Below are 19,442 nucleotides of genomic sequence, written 5' to 3'. Positions count from 1 at the left end.
TCAAGTCTTAATTCCTGCCACACTGATTTTCTGCATCCTGCCAGTATTGCCGTGGAGCCCACCAACCAGTCGACAGGCAGGACTCAGCAGTCAAAGAGATTCACTGGCCTTTTCTTGGTCTCCATACAAGATGAATGAGAGTCTTTACTGCAAGTACTTGTTGCAATTGATCTTGTCATTCATAGTGTTTTGTGAAATAACTACCAAGTAGCACCCATTACAGATTCAGAGCAAGTACAGATGATTTACATTCCACTTTTGTCGGCGGAGGCAGGGTATCATTGATTCATCTGTCAAAATGTTTTGTTTAATCAGTTTGTCAAAATGGAAATACTTGTGTTCTCATAATGTTATTTTCTGGTGGATTTAGCTATGCATGGGGGATGGATTGTTAAACTGCATCGGTGGAACAAACATTTACAAGCTCACTGATGACCAGATGCCTCCATATTTGGTTTTGTTTAGAGTTGTGGCGTTTGAGTAGATTTTCAATTTATTTGCTTTATTCTAATTAATTGGCATTTTTGACATTGCTTTTTGTTTCAATAGCTGGGAAAATCTCACTTTGGTGTGAACTGAGGTTGTAATGAGCAGGCCATTCGTGCCAAGGGGGAAATCGTGCCACAGTGGTGTTGCATGGATTAAACTAAACTTAATCATGTTTTTCTAGGAAACACGGGCTAACTGAAAGTGAATATGGCAAACCACCACATTTTTAACAATCAGTCAAATATACCAATCTCTTGTTGCTCATGTACAGGATACTGTTATGTACAGTAAAAAGTATGTACAATAGTCATGTACGATAACTCGAAGTTGCATTATTATGACAGTGTCGATATATATTACTATTTTTAACTTTGGGAGTAGTATCTATTTGTTTTTACAAACAAATCTCTGCGCATCCCAGTCAGTCGAAATAATAATTTTGTCACACAACAGAAGGTAGGCATTAAGATTTGAACTTCAACTGAACGCATTCTTCTTTTATAAGAAAAAAAGAACATGTTCTTTTTGATCTTTCTTTTTTGACTTGATTCTTCCGCCGTTTCATTTGACATTGGTTTGTCTCAAAATCCCCAATTCTGGGAAATGAATTTAATGAAATGTAAACAAAAGGTGAGCCAAAAGCCACATAATTTCCTGACTATCCCTCCCCATCAGGATATGAACACCATTCTTTGGACTTAAACTCTCACGTTTGACCTCTCTACTCGAGAATTCTTTCCTTCGCTTGGGGGGGTCACGAAGAGCTCCGTCTTTACTTTTAAGTACCCCTAGCTCATTATGAGAAACCTTTCTCCATAGGCATCCTTCATCAGTATGATGTCATGGCTGTATTGTGCCAAAATGGAACTGTCCAAACCTTTAGAAAAAAAGAAAAAAAACCGACTGCAGACAGAATCACTTTGCGCTGCGGAATAAAGACGGGGATGAGGAAAATGATAAACATTTGCTGAGCAAAGCTGCGCGTTAAGACAATTTTTGCACAGACAAAACAAGAAACATGAGCTGATGAAACCAAGTTTATTTGCCTACAAATGTCTTCCCCTCAGACTGTTTCCATACGGGATTATGACGTGTTTTGCTAATCTTCAAAGCTACAGTGAACTTTTGGCTGCTCCTCCCAACACTCAGCTACATCGCAAACCTGCCGCTGACATCAATGCAGGAACCTCAGAGAGAAAACACTTTATAGGAATCGCAGTACGAGCATGCTGCATTTAGCAGAAGCCATTAGAAAGACCACAGGGGATTCCTTGGGAGCGTAATGGAAGATATAGATTCACTTTATGATCATCAGCAAAAATGCCAATTAGAGATGCATCTGTGAAAAGTCAGTGATATATACACATGGTGCAAATCCTCTTGGAGATTAATCGAAAACATCAATTTGATTAATATAGCAGGTAGGAGAGTGAAATCAGTCTGAAGTCGTGGCAGTCTCTGGGTTGGTTGCTTGAAACTTTTGCTGCAGTTTCTTACTTCTGATTGGTTTTCTTATGTGATCTGCATGGATTGTCCAGAACAAAATGCGGTGCTTTGTAGAAGTTCTGATTAATGGTTACAGGAACTATCATATTCGGTATAATATGTCCCATCACTATAAAAATGAGCAAGCAAAAACAAATGCTTGGAATAGATCTGGTACAGCCCTTATAAGAGGTACAAGTGCTTGTATTTGTTGCTTGAATATTTCACAAATTAATGTCCTTCCAAAGTGTTTGTTGTTGAAGACTGACCATCTTCTCATCTCATCTCATTTTCTGAACCGCTTTATCCTCATTAGGGTTGCGGGGGGTGCTGGAGCCTATCCCAGCCGGGCCAGAGGCAAGGGACATCCTGAACTGGTGGCCAGCCGATCGCAGGGCACAAGGAGACTGGCAACCATGCACACTAACACCTGTACCTAGGAGCAATTTAGAGTGTCCAATCAACCTACCATGCATGTTTTTGGAATGTGGGAGGAAACCGCAGTACTCGGAGGAAACCCACGCAGGCCCGGGGAGAACATACAAACTCCACACAGGTGGATGTGACATGGATTTGAACCCAGGACTCCCAGAGCTTTGAGGCCAACACAATAAGCACTCGCACCACCGGACCGCCACTGACCATCTTGTTTCTAATAATTGTTTCATTTTAGTTGAGGACTCTGTCAAAAAAAGTGTCTGTAGTGTGTCTACAAAAAGTTACAAAAAGACCTGCTGTGGTTACACGACCAAATTATTATTATTATTATTATTAAATTGTTATCTGCCCCCTTATTTATTTAATAAAATAAGTGGCAGTCAAAATGAAACTTGCATACTACATGCAGTCACAGTGGAAGAGCTCAAATTTATTCATCTATACAATTGTTTAAGATGTTAAGATTAAGCGAATGAAGGCAAATACCATCTTAAAGTCTGTCTTATATAGATATTTATCATATTAACAGCATCTTTTCACATTGCCGTTTAACATTTTTAATGGCATCTTTTCAGATACAGTGTTATATGCACCAAGCGCATCTCATTCAGAGATCTAAATTCTCACCGTGTTTGCATGTTAACAATATTTTGCTGCTTGGATCTTCTTACAGGCTGCAAAATTACTCCTATTTAGGCCCATTTTAACCTCCTCTCGCTGTGCTTCTCTGCTCCTTCTATTAATGATTTACATTCTGCTCTCTCTCTCTCTCTCTCTCTCTCTCTCTCTCTCTCTCTCTCTCTCTCTCACGCTCTCTGTTTTTCCTTACATTGGTGCTCACATATATCACAATACAATGTCATCTTTCTATTCCTCCTGGACCGCATGCATCACTATATACGCATTTTCTTCACATTCAGGTACTGAACATAGCCACTACCGTGAATTTGTCTGTACCAAGTCGTTTGCTGCACAAATTCAATTATGCTTTAGTGTAATGATAATGCCTCAGGGATTAATCAGTGGCAACCTGTTTTTTCCTAATCAAGTGTTTGGCCTGAGGGTCTTAAAAATTCCTAGACTATTTGTTCATAAATATTGTGAGGATACAATTCACCGAAAAACAAACAGGGGAAAAAGATGCCAAAGGTTATAGTGTTTTTTTCTTCCACTGATGTTTTCCTGAAGCACTGCATATAAAATGAATTATTCAGCATAGTAATGGGTCTATATTTGTTGTTGCTCATTTTGCCTCAGTGCCCCTGCCTCTTTCCTCCTCCGTGCCCCGGCGCCCTCTCATGTCCGTCTGCCTTCCTGGAGAGCTCCTCCGACCCGCAGAGGATGCTCTACTTTAATGAATGAAGTGGAGACATTTAGCGTGGCTCTTAATGGCACATAAAGCCGTGCTGCGAGCCTTGATTAATCAGGGAAAGTGTTTGGTCCGCACTCACAGGGTTGTCCTCAGTGGGCGCACTGGCTTGATCACCGCTCATTCGTTTGCGCGAGTGCCTCTCTGTTCGGACCAAAGTTGTCTAAAGCACAGGCGCGTAGCGGCCAGGGCTCATGTCATCCACAGGTGATGTGTCTTTAAATGCCGGGAGCTCAGTGGAATTCAAACTATTAGCTCTTTTGTATCTGTTGAATGGCATGAGTGAAGTAGAGTAAGTGTATTCACATTTATTGTTGGTTCACTTTAGTTTCACAAAGAAAAGTAGCAACGTGATTTCAGGTAGAATTTCTAGTTGAAAGAGGATTTTACTTCCATTATTTCATCTTTATGCAATAGTGTTTTAATTCATCGCATGGAACGCTCTCGTAATGCATTACTACGGAATTTGGACTTTTGGCCATGAAGTATTGACGTTATTATAACAGGTTCATGAGAAGAATTACAAAGTTCTGCTTTTAATCCTTACTGTTCATTTAAGGGTTGAAAATAATAGTAGTGGTTTGGCTTTTAGCAATTTATTGTTCATTTTCTACTCTAAATCTCTGGAAATGCACTAATACAAATTTGCACTTGGGCTAAGTTTGTCACTTTTTCTAGAAACACACAATCGACTTGAGCCTTAATGTTGGACCGATGTACAAATTGTGTTCAAACGTAGAAGGAGGCCTCAGCACACTGTTTTGCTAAGTAGGCTGCTGCAGCCAAAGTACAACATTAAGAACACAAACATACCTTGTTCTCATGAATATTTATTTCACCCTACCTTCTGCACATCTGTAGCCCCGTGTTTTTTGTTGTTGTTGCTGGTCTTTTATGTTTCTCGGTGTGTAACTTAAATGACCTCTATCGAGTTCAAATCTATGACATTGTCACAAAGTCATCTCGTGATAGAACACATTACCAACTGTCAGTGTAACTATCTTTTCATCCCACATTTCAATTTATCTTCATTACATGTCAGAAATTCAAAAGGTCATACCTAATTTACCATAAAAGAACAAGAAGTCCAAAATTTAAAATGTTTCTGCTGCACCTTTTGTAAACAAATAAATTACAGGCACTTATCCTCTTAGTCTCTTTTTTCAGTAAATCATTAAGTCCTCTAAATTAATGTTGCTGTTGTTGTTTGTCCTTTTTTTATCTTAATCGGTGTTTTAACAATTATTTAATAACCTTGATTTAATTTGCTTTGCAGACACTAATTGATATTGACACATTTTTTTTGTTATTGCACACCTCTTACATTTTTTTTCTGTCCATTGGTTCTAAATGTTGAGTCCCTATTTCTTTCTATTTTATTTGCCAATTTTTTTCTTCAAACTCTATTTTCAGTATTTATTGCTGAGGTATTTTTATTAGCTTTAAACATTGTAATGATGTAAAATCTATTAAATAGATGCATTTAAGTTCTTTGTATTTGATCAATAATGGGTTCGAGGGATATCCATAATGATTGTTGGTAAATATTTATGAATCTCTAATCTGTAATTTAATTATCGATGGAATACAAGTTTCACAGATTTCTAGATTTTTTGTCAAACTTATGTATGAGTCCAGAACTTGATCCAAAATAATCAATAACTTAAAAAAATAAACAAAAAAAAGGCTAAATAAGAAAATTTGCTGTTTTAAACAACAAATGTATATAATTCTACATATTGTGTGTTCAATTCAAGCCTATTTTAGTGGACACTACATCATTACCTTTCTCGTAAGTGAGAACAAACAGTATCTCAGGGGTATAGAATCTTCATCATTTAGAATATAATCCTAATATCCCAAAAAAGTTTTACCAAAGTGGAAAAAGTTCTAAAATAATTTCACATGGTTGACGGTTCGCATGTGATCACTATATTTAAATTAAGTCATCTGCTTTTGCTGGTTGCCTATTTCTCAGAAGCAGCCATGATTCATGTTGGATCCAAAAATGAATTTGATTAGATGTGAAGCAGAGAGCAGCCAAGCACTTCAATATGAAGGAGAAAAAGGTCAGGCATGGAGTTTGCAGCTGGTTCACCTCCTCCACTTCCACACAGGCACCTCACATTTACGAACAAAAGGGAAAGAGGTTGTCCCTCTTCCCTGGTCAAAGTTTGTAATTAGTTCTAAGTGCTTTTTTTTCTCAATCTAAAACTAATTTCCAGTTTATATACAATTAACACGTGTAGAATGTATCCAACAAAGTACTCCAAAATTCTGTCCATTTGCTCTGCCCCAACTAGTCAGAAAAAGATTATTCAAACTGATAGTTTGTTTAATAGCAAAAGCCATAATTTTCTCACTTCATTATGTCCAATCCGGTTTCTTAACCTTGAACAGTCCCCATTCTCTAATCCTTAAAGCTTATCTAGGCTTTGTATTTTGAGTGTCTGTCAGTCCACTTCCACTGAGCTGAGGGCTTTTTATCAAGTGAACAAGTGGGAAGTTAACAACGAGGGCGCAACGTGAACTAGGCTAGTGTTTTCCAAGTTGTTTTACACATCTTTTAAGAAAATTAGCAGCAAGCGTTAATGTTTGCTGCTTCCATAGAGCATTGCTTTGCTTTCTGCTTATCACTCCTATGCCAGCTATGCCCAATGTTGCTGCTGTGTGTTGAATAAAAGCAAAGGGGAGGGGGGTTGATGTCTGATTTATTTCTGCATAGTTACCTTTCTATTTAAATTAAGTTTGAAGGAGACACATGGCAACTTCCAGGTTGAAGGTTTACCGTGTTTATTAATTCTATTTGTTCAATCACGCATAGTAAAACCACTCAATTTTGCTATACCAGTAAGTCCTGTGGTGCCCCGCTCGGCCACTTCAACTTCAACACGCACGCTCAAAAGTGGAAAATTTATCCCAATGAATCCATCACAATTCAACGAGAACAACAGTGCCACAAGAGCAAGCAGAATTCAAAAACTTTTTGTGTCTGTCTCCTCGTCCAGACATCAAAAGCGCAATATATAAAGAATGGCAGGACGGAAAAGATGCGTAGCACTACAGGGTGAAATGGAAGTTGGCTCAGAGACAGTCGGTAACTGAGAAGAAAGTGACAAAGAAGATAGATGGCAATGTGGGAGAGGGACAAAGGAGAAGACGCACCTGTGTGCACAGTAGAGTGGAGCACGGTCCATCATCTTTAAGACAGGCAGACAGTCTAGAAGTTAATTTTTACCTCAATTTAAGAGCAGTCTGGACTAGATCTAGGAAAACAAGAAAATTCAACACAGGAAGGTGTAGGGGATGGAACCCTCAATCTCAGAATTGTGAGACCCGGTAGGTTGCGACCCTCCTGAGTGGAGTTTGCATATTCTCTCCCTTGCCTGCCAGGGTTTTCTTCGGGTGCTCCGATTTCTTCTCGCTGTCAGTACTTTTTAACTCATCTGCTGCCACTGACAGTGAAAGATCTCCAATCCATTTATGGCTGGCAGTTATTCATCACTGTCGCTGTCAATGGCAGTAAATAAGTTAATGTACGATAGATGCATGAGTATCATGAACAATGTGATTTATTCTATCACCCTTGTCCTTTATGTGCAGGTTAGCGCTGTATGTGTACGAGTACCTGCTGCATGTGGGAGCTCAGAAGTCAGCACAGACCTTCCTCTCAGAGGTAAGTCACAAAGAAAGGTTGTGCATGCGTATGTCGTGCAATGTTCAGAACGCTTTGACAAATAGCCCGACCCTCGTGCGGCGTGTCCAGTAAGTGTAAAAGCTGATTGAATTAGCCAGGACAAAATGTGCTGAGCCAACACGTCTGTAGCAGCCGATAAGCTTTTTTAACATTTGCGTTGCAAGTAGCCGAACTACAGCCAGGAAGCATTAAACATGACGTTTTTGTGCCGGCGTCTTTTCTATGACATCATTCACTGATGTCCTTAAAAGCTCATTTTGTCCTTTGTGGTTTCCTCTTTTCCTTCCTCTCTTACTGGTGTCCTTATCTCCACCGCTATTACTCTTCCTTGGATACAAGTGTGTCCTTGCTGTAATTTAGATGAGGTAAAAAGGGGATGAGGTGGGAAGGAGGTCAGTAGATTCTGGTGGCTCGGCCTAAATAGCAGTAAATTCTCATTTTAGAGGACAGTAGATCGAGGCTTGTGGTGAAAGAGAACAATGAAAATGAGGATGGTAAAGGTTATATCATAGGCTTGTCCTTCTAACTTTATGCTGTGTGTCTACTCGAACCCCCCAGCCTCCCACATGAAAATGATAGTTGTCCTTAGGTTGAATGTGGGAATGCATTAGCTAATGTGAAACAAGAATAAACACAGCCTTGTACACAACTGGCACACGCTCAACTTTAGCTGGGATAGTGGTGTGCAGAAAAACACAACATTGAAGATCTGTTATCCACTTTTTATCATCCACATCTGTTTATATACACAAGGAAGTAAACGACTAAAAAAAGCATGTTGCACCAAAATACTACTTGCCTTTTACAGTTAAACTTTTGATGTTAACCTCCAAATGTGAATTCAATCAATTGTTTTAAAATACATACTTGATCACATCTCATTTTCTGAACCGCTTTACCCTCATTAGGGTCACAGGGCGTGCTGGAGCCCGTGTGCGGTCGATTGGTCGCCGGTCTTTTGGTCGCCGTCTTTTGGTCGTCGGTCTTTTGGTCGCCGGTCTTTTGGTCGCCGTCTTTTGGTCGCCCCGACCAAAAGACCGGCGACCAAAAGACCGACGACCAAAAGACCGGCGACAAAACAAGGTAAAACAACACGGTCTTCGCATCAATAAAAGCCAACAATGGCCATGAGCAGTTTCAATGAGCCAACGTGTGAGTGTATAAGAGTTTGTATGTACATGCATTGTCCCTTTAAGAAGCTACGTCAGTCAGGGTCTTAACAAGTTCTCCAACAAAAAACAATAAAAGTCCGGGAAATTTGGAGCTTTTCTTTAGCCTAATAATTACTAGTGCATTAAGTATGACTAAATAGTAATTCACAGTTTGTATTTAGGGAATTTGAGCAACGATTTAAATGGTAATTTTCACTTACCTTCCGGGCGACCAAAAGACCGGCGACCAAAAGATCAGCGACCAAAAGACCGGCAACCAATCGACCATGTACCGCTGGAGCCTATCCCAGCTGACTCCGGGCCAGAGGTAGTGGACACCCTGAACCGGTGGCCAGCCGATCGCAGGGCACAAGGAGACGTACAACAATGCACACTCACACCCATACCTAGGGGCAATTTAGAGTGCCCAATCAGCCTACCATGCATGCTTTTGGAATGTGGGAGGAAACTGGAGTACCTGGAGGAAACCCACACAGGCCAGTGTGGAGAACATCCACACAGGAGGACGTGACCTGGATTTGAAACCAGGACCCAGAGCTGTGAGGCCGACACGCTAACCACTGGCGCCACCGGGCTTACATACTTGATATTCGTTTTAATTGTTGCTTCTTTAATTTTTTTTGTATAGTTAGAGATGCATAATTTGTATCCCAAGAGTTCCTGCAGCTGTTGAACCATGCAAGGAGAGAGATGCCTCTTTCCTCACCCCCTTACTAATCAGCTTCTTGTCTTTATAATCTGTCCTGCTCAACTGCTTGGTCATGCAGAACACAGGATCTGTATACCTTTTTTATATGCAGAATGAGAAGGGGATTTGAGAGCATGGAGACTAAGACGGAAAAAAAGACTAGGAAGAAGAGGAGAATTAAACCAGAGAAAACTTACCGTAGGGGAAATAAAAGAAAATTCGACTCAATTTTAAAACAAAACATTTTATGAGAAACATTTTATATTTTAGTCAGGATTTACTCAAGGCAGTAATGCTACAACCTTTGAGACTAGACAGATTGAAGGTGGTGAAATCAGCAGTACATTTTGAGTTTTTTGGATGTGACTATGCAATACGAACACTTCTACTGTCAATTTTAAACATCCTGCATTTTGACTCTACAGCTATTCATATAGTTTGAGGAGTAAAACTAAAATGCTAGATTCATTCATTGCAGACGTATCGCATACACTGAATAGGTTATGTACCAAATACAGTGGTACCTCGAGATACGAGCTTAATCCGTTCCGGGACTGAGCTCGTATGACAAGTTACTCGTAACTCGAGGTAAAGTTTCCCATTGAAATGAATGGGAAACAATTTAATTCGTTCCAACTCTCTGAAAAAAACACCAGAAACAGGATATTGGATTGAAAAAAAATGTTTTATTTCTTATAATTCGCCATATATTGACAAAGTAATAAATAACGAGTGGTTTAATAGAAATAAAGTGTTTAATCTAACTAAAATTGGCCGGATTTCGCCGAGGTGAGAGGGGCTTCGTTTTTTTTTTTCCTCAACACAACGCACTCGTAAACAGAACAAACACTCCACCCTCACGTTCGCTATCGATGGGCTGTTTGCTGTCGTACTATTCCCTTCAAAATATTCCGAAAATGATGCACACAAATATCCTCACAATCGGAGAACGCACGACCACTTGCCAACGAGCAGCAAGCAGTCTTATCAGCGATCGCCCCGCTGCTCATCTTCTTCTTCTTCTTCTTCTTCTTTTTCACCTCAGGCGCCTGAGGATTACCCTCAGCAGCGCTAGGGCTGCCACTGGAACACGGATAAGTTCATCCAGGGAGTTGCCCAAGCCGCGATGGTAGCGTTCGGTCATTAAGGCCGGACAGCGGAGCCATAAGTGTTCAGACGACTCTGTTTCCTCGTCGCACAGGCGGCAGCGATCCGAGTCGGATTTCTCATGGGAGCTAGCTGGCTAGCGGCTCCTTTTAGCTTGTAGCATCTGTGTTCGCGTCCCATCGAACGGCGCCTATGATAGAGTTGCTACCGGGGATACTTTTGCGAGCACGAGTATACTTCATTACCCAGAAAGCCCTCTTTTCACCGCGCATGCGCGTTGTGCGTTTCCTGGTCTGAATAGCTCATCCGGTGCTCGTAAATATTGTTATACACGAAAGATATGCCAAAAAAAATGCCATGGCAACCTGGCTTGGTCGCATCACGAAACTTTGACCGCATCATGGGCGAATTATTCGATCGAAATTTCCCCCGTAAGACGAGCATTCCGTTGGACGAACGGTCGTATGACGAGGTACCACTGTAATGGAATCTGGTTGCCCAGCTGGACACCAACCCAAGACACACTGCTGTCGACTCACTCATCCAATTTGCCCAACTATCCAGCCATGTGCAAGTGTGTCCCCCATACACTTGAGTAACTATACTGTTTTAGTCCCAGTGCATACCACATTAATGTTGTAAGGCAACTAAAGTCTCGGCTGGAGCTGTTGAAGCATGCAAGAAGAGAGACGCTTCCTTCCTCCCCTCTTACCAATGAGCTTCAAAGCATAGCATTCCTCTAAAAGTCTCAGTCTGACCTGCAGCTGAGGTCAAGACAGTCTGACTAAAATTGCAATGTTCCGCTGTTTTCCTGTTATCAGTCTCGACTCTGTTAAAACAGATGACTCAGTATTCCCTGATACATCAAATGTTTAAACCATTTAGCAACAGCCAAGATGATTTAGATTTTTAGTAACACACCAGTTTGGTCGTGATGCTGCAGACTTTTAGAGTGTGTCTTTAAATACGCGCTGTCTAAACATAAATCAGCTTCAAGTACATGGGTTGACGTCATCACTGTGTTAGTCAATGACCTTCACCGAGTCAATGCATAGAGGACTGTAGTATATAACAAGTGATTTGTTTACCTGTACCTTTCTGATGCCATTATATTCTCCCTATATAGTTACCTTTTTCCACATATATAAAAATGAGTAGAATGCACATTCTTTAAAAAGAGTACATGCAATTTACATAAATACTGACGTGTTTCTTGGGAAAAGTTTTTTTACTTTTTTGATGCAGTGCCAATGTATATACAGGTGAGAAAAATAAAGAAGGATGTGTTTGGCGTGTTTTACTTTCCTCCTCAGGTTTGCACATGTTCATAACGTCATCTCCCCGCCAACACACCCTCAGCTTGTTGTGAATAGACAGAAATCCCAGACAAAGACTGACCTATCCACTCAAGATCTTTTCTGTTCTCTCGCTCTCTATATCTCTTTTCTTTCACCACCACATAACTGCATGTAATGACAAAGTAACATCACAATTCCGCTGTATGTCAGGTGTCCTATTTGTTGGTCCGTGTTTGGTAAAGCAACTGTTTTTTTTCTCATGGTTTGCCTAGATCCGATGGGAGAAAAATATCACGTTAGGAGAACCTCCAGGGTTTCTCCACTCTTGGTGGTGGTAAGTATTATTGTCTTTCAAAATCAAAGAGATCATTGTATCTCTGTTATGGACATATGACTCAAATAAAATGTTTTTTTTTATGTTGCAGTGTTTTCTGGGACCTGTACTGTGCAGCCCCGGAAAGAAGAGAGACATGTGATCACTCCAGTGAAGCCAAGGCCTTCCATGACTATGTAAGTCAACAAATATTAGGAATACTACTGATCATTTTATCTTATGTATTAATATTTTAATAGTAATATTAATTAATATTTTTTAACCTCTATGAATAGTTTAACTTCCCACTACAGGGTGCGGTGGAATACATGAAATAATAATCAAATATGTGTGTCCACATCTAACTGATATCTAAAGATTTTGTGGGGTGAGATGCTGATTAATCATGAACTATAGTTAAAACCAAATTATTCATAATCTGGAGTTTAAAACATTTAAAAAAAATAATGTGTTATTTGGTGTCAACTAAATATTTGGGACATTTAAAAAAAATCATTGAGCACTGATCTTAACTTACTTAATTTAACACACTGTAATGTCTGAAGCAGGCATGTCCAAATGTAATTTTTTAACTTTTTTCCGCGAACCAATTAAGAGGAAGGGCCGTACAGTGGAAGAGTGGTTAGTATCTCCATCTGATAGTTCTGAGATCCTGGGTTTAATCCTGGGCTCCTTCCTCCCTGTGTGGAGTTTGCAGGTTCTCCCCATAATAGGCTCCAATGCGCATCAATCTTATTTTCCTCTAAATTCGTGAGGACAAAAAGTTCGCACCATGCTTACATTTGTCGCAAACATAAATTTACCAGACTTACAGTCCTTTTTGCTCCAGGCAAGTTTTAGTAGGACAAGTGCATTGATGGTCTTCAGTCCTCTGTTCTTCCTGTGTATCCTCCGGACTGACTCATCACATTTATCTGGGATGGGCTTTATTGAGATGTATAGTAGGAAGTGCACAGGTCAGGACTTTTTGCCTACCCCAGCAGGATCTTCCAACTCTCCAAATCTCCTTTTGTGGGTTATACAGTGTGTTCAAAATGTGTGTGTGTGTGTGTGTGTGTGTGTGTGTGTGTGTGTGTGTGTGTGCGTGTGCGTGTGCGTGTATGCGTGTGTGTGTGTATCTGTGTGTGTATGTGTGTGTGTGTGTGCGTGTGTGCTACTGCGTGCTCGTGTGCTGTGCAGGTGATGCTGCTGATGATCAGCGTGATGAATATGGTAGTCACACGAAGGACGAGGCAGCTATGGGATGATGTCATCCTTTGGCTGCGTTGATGCGAGCCGGAGGGCAGTGTGACCTTCGTTCACAGGGCCAGAAAAGAAGGATAGAATGGTGGAAAGATGGAGGGAATGATGAAAAATCATCAATTTTCAGCATTAAAAAGCATGTCAAAAGACAACTCTATCAACTATAAACAATGCAATATTTTCTTCTCTGATCAGAATCAATTGAAGAATGACTCATAATCTTTTTAATGACTTGGATTTTACATTTCCTGCAGGGATGTAATCAGAGAAGTACAATTAGACCCATTGTAATAACTGTGAGGTCAGTTTCAATCAACACCTTCAATTCCACACAGCTGCTGAGATCCAATCAGAGGTACCTGTCACATACTGTAACTGTTGCTCAATTATAACCAAGAAGACATTTGCCGTAAATGTTAAAAGACTATTGCAGCTCTATTTTCAGCAGGCTCCTTGTCTGTCGTTTCTCCACTTGGATATGCACAGAGATTTTAATCAGACATTGTGAATGTAATTACCTGCAGGTAGCTAATTAGGAAGTGAAGTTCTAATGAATACCAGTGCGAATTTTTGGCACTGTTTTTCTTTTTTAGTTCTTTTCGAGGACTAATTTTCCAGCATTTTGCATCACAAATAGAATCCTTTAACTACGGATGTGTACAGTATAGTTGGCAAGGCTTTTCTTCCAGGCGAACAAAACCATTGAAACCCAGTGAGTGGAGTGAGATGCAATCTTATTGATTTTTTATTATTCTCAGGCATCAGATTTGCCGTTTGCAGTTCTGTTAAGTGCTTAGTAAATTCTGTTCTCAAAAGTAAATGAATGGATTCCATTTGCGAGATGCCATGAAGTCATACAAATATTTTTAAACGCATTACTAAGATGTGGCCTTATTGAACAGTCTTAGTGTTGGAAGTAGTGTAGTAGAGCTTTTAACAACAGATACATTCTATAATGTAAGTGTTTCTGGCTTTATCTATTCTAAGGTAAGGCAGGAAAAAAGGGCAGTTTTATCAGAATGTGTCTTCTTTAATGCAATGGAATTAAGTATGATTTGTATTTATATACAGTATTGCAATGTCTACTGCATGCATGTTCTAACATGTGCTTCCGAGTGTTATTGTCTCACTGTACTAAAATCGGCTTAGTGAGTTAATATTCTTCCAAAGAGGCAGGTATTTCAAGATCGCAAAGAAAATTAGTGTTCGCAGATTGTGCTGGGACCCATGAATTTGATACCAAACTCTTGGAATTGAGGAGATTATCAGCGTCTGACACGTGTACTGGTTGTGCTGTGCAACCCCTGATAAGAAAGTGCTTATTAACGGAAGCAAGCTGTTGGTTAAAAAAAGTCTCCCCAGGGGTAAAAAAATAGGCTTATAAGAGAATTGTATGGCTTTGAGTGTCCTGAGAGGTGAAGCTTTGCAAGTGGTCCAAATATGGGGATGTCAAAGTAATTATTTTATCGTGGTCTGCATTGTAGCCCTTGTTTTTTTTCTTCAGGTGGATTTTACAACTGTTAAACCATCTTGCTGTACTAGCACCTCATTATATATAATTCAATTTGCTCAACAAACTGATGGAAACAATTTGCAGTGAAATATATATACTGCTCAATTCATTGCAATTGTTTTATTTGTTCACACTGCCGCCGTGTGCCGAAAATCCCAAATACAAGGGAATGCTGACTTGAAAGAAGTGTCGTCAAAGTTGATGACATTTAGAAGCTCCCCAATTGTGTTACTAAATAAAAAATGTCGTGAACATTCATTTTGAGAGTGTTCTGGTGCTTTAAATCTGTCCATTCTCCTTGTCAGTGAGGAAAATAGATGGTTGAAGAGGTAAATGGGCAGCAGTATTCTCTTACGAAGCTTGCCTGCTGTCATTACACAACACCAGTGTGGGAGACGGCAGATACACGACAGTTAGAAACCAACAGGAGAGCTCACCAAGCAATGCCGAGAGCAAGCTACTTTGATAAAAGAAAAGAAAAGAAAAAAAGACTCACCTTAATGTGCTTTATATACTCCTGGATGTGTGTTTACTCCGAATGACTGAACAGTTCTACAGTCTTTATTGTGTCTAGAAAAGATGGTGTTTGTTTCAAGGATTAATGTGAAACAAGATTCATAAACACACAAGCCAAATAGTAAAAGCATGTAAGCATTTGGTGCATATTTTGATAGACCGGTTTGTTGTTTGCACTTATTTAATGAGTTTGAGGTGGAGGTCTACACTCTACTCAGTCATGTTCTAGTATAATTTTGTTTTATTGGGTCAGTCAGATGTTTATTGTGATTACACTGGACTTCAGTATAGGTGTCATCTTAACCCAGGGATTTTTTTCAGGGGGTGGGGGCATCATAGAAAGTTCTATATTGTGAAATTATTGATGGTTTCTACCAAGATAGCAAAGGGGGTCAGACTCACATTTCTGTTTCTGTTTTGTGTGTCTGAAATTGGCTCTTATCCTTTGGAAATGCCAAACCATAATGTTTGGATTCCTGTTAACATTTACTGAGAATGTTTGTGTTTCTCCGTGGATAAACAGTTTTAAGATGATATTCTGTTATAATATCAACAAATAATCACAGACACTTTGCACAGAAAAGAACAAATTGTAGTAGTCTTTATTCTTTCTTGTCCAGCTCACATGGAAATTAACAATAAGCAATTAGAAATATGTATATAATTCATTGTATTATTACAATGCAGCCATTATGCTGTCAACTTTTTCCAGTTGGGAAATTACCTTCATTGTATATTAAATTGAAGTAAGGTATCTTTACTATAATTATTAAAAATCTAGCTCATGTTTGGGGACAAATTAAGTACTTGAACTTTGTTTTTAGGGACCAAAAAAAGACATCGTTCCCCTTGTCTTAAAGAATTGTGGGTAACAAGCTGCTTCCAACCAGTCGTGAACCAAGGGGGATGCAGAGACCCCCAGTCTGTTTCCAAGGAAACAGAGCCATCTCTCTTCCTTTGCTCCATTCTCCAATGTTCCTTGGCAGTGTTGAGAAAGAGGAGGAGGAGGGAGATGTGCAGGTGACTCACTGTAGCATCATCGCCATGGCAATGAGGAACGGGTTCTCAGTGATGTGGGGAGCAGGGAAAACTCCATAGTTCGTGCTAAGGTGGAATTGGTTTTCAAAACAAATGATCTTCCCTTCCTTCTTCAGTCCTTTTTCAAACCTCCTAGATATTCAGGACTAATATCCTGCCTGTTTTACCACTTCCTTTTCACCTTCAGTTTTCCATAGCCATCCCCCCTCATTAAGTTTCCCACAGAGTCATATGTGCATGTTTAGACAAGTGGATGGGCATGTTTGTGTTGGGGTGATGGTTTCATCTCTCACGTTTGGAAAAAAAAACACAACTTTTGGTTAATGGAAGATATCAATTTTTGTGTAATTGTTGAAGCAATTGTTTCTTTTTGTCTACATGTGCCCTGCAATCAACATAAGTTCATAGAAGTATATTTAAGAAATACTGCTTAATAAGAGCAGTACAATACAGCTTTTCATCACTTCTAACTATAAAAGTAAAAATCAACATTTTGTTCAAATGGAAACCCTCCACGTTTGTGTTTTTATCATTATTTAACTCACTTTGTTAGAATTGATGGAAAAGAAGTCTCATTAGCAGGATGCTTGCGGTTTTTTTTGGTTGCTTTTCCTTGTGCGAGTGCAAAAATCCAAGTGCAGTGATAATACTCCATTTATACATTGATTGCTGGAAAGTTGGAGATGTCTTCGTCTAACATGTGAACGTGCCCCATTTGAAGGGAATGGGGACACACGCCTTGATTGGCTGCGAATGGAATATGCTTACTCAAGTCTACTCTTTCAAATACACATACTTGCCCTCGCGCTGCCAAATTACCAACACACCCTCTTACATACCCACTAGCGATCTGTGTGTTAGTGTTGTAATGCATCATTTGTTTGAAACAAATTTCACACCGAATACATCTGCTGACGTAACCCACGTGTCGCTTCACTTTTTTGCTGGGTATTGGGTCAACAACCAGGAATCAAACCTGTATGAAAGACATAAGCTGTTAGCTATTTGTTACAACTATAATGTAGCTTAATGACATGTATAAGGATAAAACATAGCATGACACACATCCCTTTTATCCCAAGCTGTGGCTGTAATCTTCCTCCTTTTCGCTCTATTGCGTCCCCCCCCCCCCCCCTTATCTCCCCCCTAGCGTGTTGAATCCAAGGGAGATAGAGACTTGTGCTGAAGTGTGACTCTCCAGCACCACACTGACTATCATTTTCAACCCGTTGTGTGTATCTGACAGCGCATCAGCCCAGCAGCAGCACCTAACATCTCACACAGGCCATCACTGACCATAGATGTTTACAAGGGTCGATAATGACATCAGGGATAAACTGACCAACTGACTATCTGATAGTGTCCTACCTCGGCAGTGAATTCAGCTAGATTATTATTGTGTTGCCATTATAGCGAATAATCAGCTTTAATGACAGCATCATTTTATGCTCCAGGTGATAATAACAGGGGGAAAAAGGGGTGAAATCAAGGTGCACTATTGAGAGATATTTTGTGTACTCAAGTCAATATGAAATCAAAATGTGTTGTTATGTCTGACATTTGCTTTTTAACATTTTTGGGCGGATCTGAATTTTTCTAAAAAATCTTAATTTCTTCCTTCACATTTTACCATGTTTTTGCTTCATAGTGACAACTCGACATCTCCTTTGAAATATCCATTATAATGTTGAATCAACGTTTTTGGTGATCCCAGTTTTTTTCATATTTCATTCAATATCGATATTTCAAAGATTTGTGCATTATAATTTAATCAAATTCGGGTGAGTTAAAAAAAATACAACTGACGAAGATAACAAAGTAATAAAGGTCAAAATAAAATTATAAAAATTAGATCACAGACTACTCCAAATTCTGTGAATTTCTTCAGGACAACTCCTAATTAGTGGAAGGGTGTCTAAAAAGTGTATCCAATAAGGACTGAGTATATTGAAATATTTTGCATCACCTCAGGAGACTGGAGAATGTGGTATACTATTTATCTGCATAGCATTAATCATCCTTTTGCTTTGTGTGTGAGTGTGTATGTATACGTCAAACTTCTAGCATCTCCTCTTTCCATCCGACTCACTCTCATGCTCAGGAAGTGGCTAATGGCATTTTTAGGGGATGGTGGGAGCAGTAAAGAGGGAGGAGGGATGGAGTTCCTTCCTGTGTGTTTTTTTTTGAGAACTCTTCCATCCGAGTCTTCATACTAAACCTTCGACACTCAATGTTTAGAGGAACATGTTTTTCCACCACGGCTAATATTATGGAAAATTATGGATATGATTTTTTTTCCAAAATTAGTGCAATCAAGTATTTTTTCAGAACCTGGGGGCATATATACATATATATATATATATATATATATATATATATATATATATATATATATATATATATATATATATATATATATATATATACATATACATACATATACATATATACATATATATATATATATATATATATATATATATATATATATATATATATATATATATATATATATATGCCTCACTGCTCTGGGGTCCTGGGTTCAAATCCAGGTCATGTCCATCTGTATAGAGTTTGCATGTTCTCCCTGGGGCTGCGTGGGTTTCCTCCGGGTACTCCTCCCACATTCCAAAAACATGCATGGTAAGCCGATTGGACACTCTAAATTGCCACTAGGTATGAGTGTGGGTGTGCATGGTTGTCCGTCTCCTTGTGCCCTGCGATCGGCTGGCCACCGATTCAGAGTGTCCCCCGCCTCTGGCCCGGAGACAGCTGGGATTGGCTCCAGCACCACCCGCAACCCTAATGATAAAGCGGTTCAGAAAATGAGATGAGATGAGACATAATATTATGCTAATATCATTATTATCCACATACAATATCCATTAATAAAACTTGACTGCAGGAGAAACAAAGTGTCGAGGAGACAGTGAGGCAAAGGCAAAAACGGAGACGGTGAGATAGAGATGAGAGGAGAATGTTTGACATTCTACTCACGCAGTGTCTCTCATAGTGTTGCTCAGTCTCTAAAGCAAAATGGAAATGATTCCACACTT

The 19,442-nt window shown here is 39.6% G+C and overlaps 1 protein-coding gene across 2 annotated transcripts in view; it reads left to right on the top strand.

The window, feature by feature from the left end:
• The window catches only part of LOC144074077 (single-stranded DNA-binding protein 2), a 39,203-nt gene that overhangs the window by 9,570 nt on the left and 10,191 nt on the right, over positions 1-19,442 (top strand). For both annotated transcript variants that reach the window (XM_077600215.1, XM_077600216.1), the window contains exons 2-4: positions 7,385-7,457; positions 12,016-12,077; positions 12,169-12,253. In XM_077600215.1, coding sequence (XP_077456341.1) covers positions 7,385-7,457; positions 12,016-12,077; positions 12,169-12,253 — 220 coding nt within the window. The remainder of the gene's footprint in view (positions 1-7,384; positions 7,458-12,015; positions 12,078-12,168; positions 12,254-19,442) is intronic.

This window comes from Stigmatopora argus, chromosome 5 (assembly GCF_051989625.1).
Source record: "Stigmatopora argus isolate UIUO_Sarg chromosome 5, RoL_Sarg_1.0, whole genome shotgun sequence".
In the NCBI taxonomy this organism is placed as follows: Eukaryota; Metazoa; Chordata; class Actinopteri; order Syngnathiformes; family Syngnathidae; genus Stigmatopora; species Stigmatopora argus.
Note: the sequence above shows the minus strand (reverse complement) of the source record. Positions and strands in the feature narration are given on the sequence as shown.